At 36.3% G+C, this 6,852-nt stretch overlaps 1 protein-coding gene across 1 annotated transcript; it reads left to right on the forward strand.

The window, feature by feature from the left end:
* The first annotated feature begins 657 nt into the window (after positions 1 to 657).
* LOC141714626 (uncharacterized) lies at positions 658 to 2,542 on the forward strand. The gene is made up of 3 exons (XM_074518137.1): positions 658 to 1,375; positions 1,462 to 1,638; positions 1,830 to 2,542. Exons 1-3 carry the CDS (start codon positions 658 to 660, stop codon positions 2,540 to 2,542), a joined length of 1,608 nt encoding a protein of 535 aa, XP_074374238.1.
* The last annotated feature ends 4,310 nt before the right edge of the window (positions 2,543 to 6,852 follow it).

The raw sequence follows: 6,852 nt of genomic DNA on the forward strand, positions 1-6,852 counted from the left end.
CTAAGAATTATATCTTAAATACAGAGACTGAAATGTGCTACAACACTAGACTTATTTCTAAGTAAAGCTGCACCATCAACGGATAGCCAAAGTGGTCTTATCCGTTGAGGCTACAAACACTAAACTTCTACTTAAGTGTTTTGTTAAACATATCATCAAACTAATGCACATATAATCCTAACAGAAATGATAAAATTTACTTGTAAATTTAACTTGTAAATTTACTTGAATATATTTTTACTTTTAAATTAAAATAAAATTATTTGCAATATGAAAAATTAAACAATGTGACAATGAAATAAATAAATGATGGCATAAATTTGTTTAACACATCAAGTGTACAATCTTTGGACATATAAAATACATATTTCAAATGTAACAATTTTTAGACTCACAATCAAAATAGTATCAAAACAAAATATTTTATTTATCTAAAAAACCTATATCATCATAGGCTCATATATGTCACTCCTAATTTATTCTACTAATCTGCTGATTCTGCTCATAATATATTAATTCCATATAACTCTCTAAATCCTAACAGAAGCACCGACTACTTCACCTACACAACTATATAATATCATATCGTTTAGCCCTGTAAACACACATCACAGTAACACCATCCTCTTCTCTCTGCTAATCACCCGGACCTCTGCAATGACATCATCACAGCAGCCAACAAGGCCAAACACAATACAACAGACCCCGTTTGATCCAGCACCTTTATGGAGTCATGTAACAGTTGTTAAAGCTCCAACAAAAGGTGGAGGTAATCGTGTCTGGATTTGCAACTACTGCCACAAACAAGTGATAGGGTCCTATACCAAAGTAAAAAGTCATCTTCTACAGCTGAAAGGAAATGGCGTTGATCTATGTAATAGTATATCTGATCAAACAAGAGATGAGTTGAGCAGAGAGCATGAAGCAACTGAAAGTCGCAAGTCAAGGCAGGCTCTGGAAGCGAAGAGGAGACAAGAATACATGTCTTTGCCTCCCGGGTCAGACATCAAGCAACAAAAAAATTTGAAAGGAACGGTGGAATCATGCTTTAATGTTGTTAACAGAGATGAGTGTGACAAAGAATTGGCTCGTATGTTATATGCATCTGCTCTACCATTCTCATTAGTCAAGAATCCATTCTTTCGTCGATTTTGTTGGAGACTATCAAATAGCAAGGTGGTTGGCTATGTTCCTCCGACATATAATAGGATGAGGACTAACTTACTTGAGCAAGAAAAGGCACACGTTAATGTTTTGCTCCAACCATTTCGAGATTCTTGGAATAAAAGAGGAGTTTCATTGTGCTCTGATGGGTGGGGAGATAGGCAAAAGAGGCCACTAATCAATGTCATGGCAGCTTCGGGAGAAATTCTATGTTCATCAAATCATTTGATACAAGTGGCAATATAAAAGATTTTGATTATGTTGCAAGTTTGTTTCTGAATGTTATTGATCAAGAAGGGGCTGATAATGTGGTTCAGATCATCACCGACAATGCTGCTAACTTCAAGGCAGTTGATTTAAGCATCGAGGCAAAGTACCCGCATATTTTCTGGACTCCATGTGTGGTTCACTCGCTTAATTTGGCTCTCAAGTCCATTTGCGAACCAACGGTAAACTCCAACCACTTTGAAAATTGTAAGTGGATCTCAACCTTAATTTCTGATTGTGATGAAATCACTATGTTCATTCTAAATCATGGCAAGGCCCTCACTTTGTTTCAAAAGCATTCAAATCATATGTTGGTTAAAACGGCCGAGACTCATTTTGCATCTCATGTCATCATGGCCCAAAGGTTATTGTTAGTTAAAACTTCTCTTGAAAAACAGTTTTAGATCCTAACTGGAAAACATTTAGAAAAACAAACTTAGAGTCCAAGGCTGATCATGTTAAGGAGTGTGTAATTTCTGATCGATGGTGGGATAAACTTGAGTATTCTATAGGCTTCACATCTCCTATATATAACATGATAAGGTTGGGAGATACTGATACTCCATGTTTGCACTTAATTTATGATATGTGGGACACAATGATTGAGGAAGTAAGGGAAAAAGTTTTTAAGGAAGAGGGGGTAGATTTAAAAATGGGTGAATCTTTATTTTTTAATGGTATTCAACATATTTTGGAAGCAAGGTGGAATAAAAGTAACACCCCTCTTCATTGTATGGCTCATTCACTTGTTCCTAAATATTATAGTCAAACATGGTTGGAAAGTGGTAGTGAAATTGTTCCGAGAGTGGCCCCAAATGAGGACCAGGAGGTTTCTCTTAATAGGGCTAAGTGCTTTAAAAAAATGTTTCCAAATCCAGATGATTTAAGAAAGGTGAATGCTAAATATGGAATGTTTTCTGCTGCGTTGGGTTTTTTTCGGAGTCTCATGTTATGGATGCTAGGATTCATGAGGAACCACTTAGTTGGTGGGCTAGTTATGGGTCTGAAACACCAATGTTGCAAAACTTGGCTTTCAAGTTACTTTCACAACCTGCTTCTTCCTCTTGCTGCGAGAGAAATTGGAGTTCTTTCGGAAATATTCAAAGTGTAAATAGGAACAAATTAGCATCAAGTAGAACCGAAGATCTTGTGTATGTTCATAGTAATTTGAGATTGCTATCTCGTAAAAGTGAAGAATACACTAAGGGTCCTTCGAAATATTGGGATGTTGGTATGATTTTTGAACTTTACAACCAATTTATTTATTTTTTTCTAACTAATGCTAATATTTTCTCTCTTTTTTTTGTAAGGTGGAGATTCACTTTATATTGATGATGGATATGCAGAAGCATTTGTTAGGAATATATGTGCATTAGTTTGATGATATGTTTAACAAAACACTTAAGTAGAAATTCAGTGTCTGTAGCCTCAACGGATAAGACCACTTTGGCTATCCGTTGATGGTGTAGCTTTACTTAGAAATAAGTCTAGTGTTGTAGCATATTTCAGTCTCTGTATTTAAGATGTAATTCTTAGAAGTTGAGAGAAACTATGAGTCATGTTGACTACTAGAAGATATGCAGATAGGAAGGCCAATTGTAAATATTTCATGCCTTGTAATTTTGTATAAATGAAGTGGTATCAACGGATGACTTAAAGACCTTCAACGGATGAGAAGCTAAGCTTCAACGGATGTCTCTAAAGCTTCAACGGATAACATCCTTCAACGGATGAGTGCATCAACGGATGAAAGCTTCAACGGATTTTCTGTTGATTAACCGTTGATAAGTGGTAGTTGTACCTACAAACAGAGGCACGTGGGTGAACAGAGATAACTGAAATGTGGCAGCCTAATTTCAGGAACATCAGAAAAAGCAGCCGTTCTACTCTAGTATAAAGAGACATTAAGTCAACAAAGTACTGGAGTGAACTGGAGAAGAAACAAGTGGAGATCTTACTTTATCATTTTATTATATCCCTGTCTTCACTTGTAAACTTGGTAATATATAAACCAAGTAGTAGCTAGTAATTAGATAAGAATTTTTCCAGAGCTGTTTAGAAAAATCTTGAGAGAAAAATTATCTAGTTTGTACTAGGATGCAGCTGTGATCAAATTCTTAGATCACAGAATTTCTGAAATACCATCTCTGGTGGAACAACAAATCCACCAAAAAAGTTTTTAAAGGTTTATTGTGTTCTTTACATTTGTGTTTGAATATATATCTGTCTGTATCAGCTTAAAGCAATTCACACACTTGTTCATCTTGAACACACAGTCTTTATAAACTGCTCAAAACTTGAAAAAGTTTTGAGATTTACATTCAACCCCCCTTCTGTAAATCTCATTGTTAGTTCTCTAGAAATAACAATTGGTATCAGAGCAGGCTCTTGACAAACAAAGAGTTTAAAGATCTTGGAATCTAACAAAGATGAGTAAGAAGGATATTGGAGTAAAAATCCCAGTTCTTGACAGAGACAGTTATCACCACTGGAAGGTGAAAATGCACCTTCATCTACTCTCCCAAGATGAAGGTTATGTAAACTGTATTGAGAATGGTCCTCACATTCCCCACAAAGTAGCCACAGTTGCTACGGCCACAATTGCTGTTGGTCAATCCATTCCAAAACCTAGAGCAGAATGGACAATGGAAGACACAGAAGAAGTCCACAAGGATAAGAAGGCTATGAACATTTTGTTTAATGGTCTTGACAAGGATATGTTTGATAATGTGATAAATTGCTCAACTGCCAAAGAGGTTTGGGACACAGTCCAGCTGCTGTGTGAAGGTACAGAACAAGTAAAAGAGAACAAGATGCAGCTTCTCATTCAACAGTATGAGTATTTTCATTTTGAAGAAAATGAATCTTTAAATGACACATTTAACAGATTCCAAAAGCTGTTGAATGGATTGAAGCTGTATGGTAGAGTGTACCAGGTGAAGGATTCAAATCTTAAATTCTTAAGATCCTTGCCAAAGGAATGGAAACCCATGACTGTCTCCTTAAGAAACTCTCAGGATTATAAGGACTTCACTCTTGAAAGATTATATGGAATCTTGAAGACTTATGAACTAGAGTTGGAACAGGATGAGGTATTGGAGAAGGGGAGAAGGAAAGGAAGTTCAGTTGCATTGGTAGCTGAAAATGAGAGGGAATGCAGACAAGAAACTGTGAGATCTACATCAAACTCCAAAGATGGTACAAGATATCAGGAATCAAGCAAAGGAAAAGAGCAAGTTGCTGAGAATGAAGACAACTCCAGTCAAGATGACTCTGATAGTGTTGATGAGCATCTTGCATTTCTGTCCAGGAGATTTGCAAAGATGAAGTTTAAGAAAAACACTAGAGCCACTAAACCTCATAAGAACATGGTGGACAAATCAAAGTTCAAGTGTTTCAATTGTGGTATAAGTGGACACTTTGCAAGTGAGTGCAGAAAGCCAACTTCTGAAAAGAAGAAATTTGACCAAGTAGATTACAAGAAGAAATATTTTGATCTGCTCAAGCAAAAGGAAAGGGCTTTCATTACTCAAGAAAAAGATTGGGCAGCTGATGGAGAGGAAGAGAATGAAGATGTGGAGTATCATTTGCGTGTGTCTCTTAAATCTCTTGCTAAAGAAAATAGTAGGATTAAAGAGAACAATCTGTTTTTAAGTAATAGAAATGCTATGTTAGAAGATAAGTTGATTGACCTAGAGAAAACCAAGCTGCATTGTATATCTGTTGAGAATGAACTAGCTGAATCTATTAAGAAAGTAGAAATACTTTCTAATCAATTAAAGAGAGAGCAAGAGGTGATTAAAGCCTGGAAAACATCTAGGGATGTTAGTGCTCAAATTGCCAAGGTCCAAGGAATTGAATCATTCTGTGAAACTGCCTGGGATAAAAACAAAAAGAAACTGGAATTAATTGATGGGCTGTCAACGGATGTGGAATCAACGAATGATGAAGGTTATCCGTTGAAGGAAGAAAATGAGCATCCGTTGAAGGTTCCTCAATTAAAACAGGCAGATGTTTCTAATAGTGAAAATCTAAAGAAACTCAACAAAAAGTTTGGTTCAACTTCCAAGAACTTTGTTAAAGAAGAAGCAAGCACATCCAAAGATGTCAGTAAGGTGAATATAGGGCACATGACCTTAGAACAGTTAAATAATAGGCTCAAGATGGTTGAGGATAAAAAGGAAACTAAAAGAAAATCTAACAGAAATGGGAAGGTAGGTGTTAACAAACATAACAATTACACACCTGATAGGTATGCTCCTAGAAAAAGCTGTGTGCATTGTAGTAGTGTTAATCATCTATCTGCTAATTGCAAATCTATTAAGAAAACCCCCATAACTGTACCCTCTTCCATGCCTAACATGTCTGCATCATCTCTACATGCTATGCCTACTATGTCTCAACAGAATCCTTATGCACATTTTGCAAACATGCCATATTTTAACAATCCTTATCTTGCTGTATTTAGTATGCCTCAAATGCCATACAATATGCCTATGTGGAATAACATGTATGTACAATCCATGCCTTATCATATTCCAAATGTGCTAAATGATTCTGTGACTAACCCTACACCTCAACCAACTACATCCAAGACCAAGGTTGACTCAAAGTTACCTAAGTCTAGAGATGCAGGAGGAATGAAGTCTAGGAGAAAGGCTAACAAGAATGGACCCAAGGAAACTTGGGTACCAAAATCAAATTGATTGATTTTATGGTGTGCAGGGAAATAGAAGAAATCTATGGTACTTGGACAGTGGCTGTTCAAGACACATGACAGGAGATTTCTCCCTGCTCACAGAGTTTAAGGAAAGAGCTGGCCCTAGCATAACCTTTGGAGATGACAGCAAAGGGTTTACTATGGGATATGGCTTGATTTCAACAAGGAATGTCATCATTGATGAAGTTGCATTAGTTGATGGTCTCAAACATAACTTACTGAGCATCAGTCAACTATGTGATAAAGGGAATATAGTTTCCTTCAATTCTGAAGCCTGTGTTGTCACTAGTAAGAAAGACAACAAAGTGGTTCTAACTGGAGTTAGAAAAGGAAATGTGTACTTAGCTGACTTCAACTCTGCAAATGCAGAATCTATTACTTGTCTCTTCAGCAAAGCAAGTTCAGTTGAGAGTTGGCTATGGTACAAGAAGCTATCCCATTTGAATTTCAAGACAATGAATGATCTAGTCAAAAAGGACCTAGTAAGAGGAATTCCTCTTGTTGAATTCTCAAGGGATGGTTTGTGTGATGCTTGTCAGAAAGGCAAACAAAGGAAAGCATCATTCAAAAAGAAGCTTGAAACAACAATTGATGAATCATTACAGCTGCTACATATGGATTTGTTTGGACCAGTCAATGTATTGTCAATTGCAAGAAAAAGATATTGCTTAGTGATTGTAGATGATTTCTCAAAGTTTTCA

The sequence above is a fragment of the Apium graveolens genome, chromosome 1 (genome assembly GCF_009905375.1).
Source record: "Apium graveolens cultivar Ventura chromosome 1, ASM990537v1, whole genome shotgun sequence".
NCBI lineage: Eukaryota > Viridiplantae > Streptophyta > Magnoliopsida > Apiales > Apiaceae > Apium > Apium graveolens.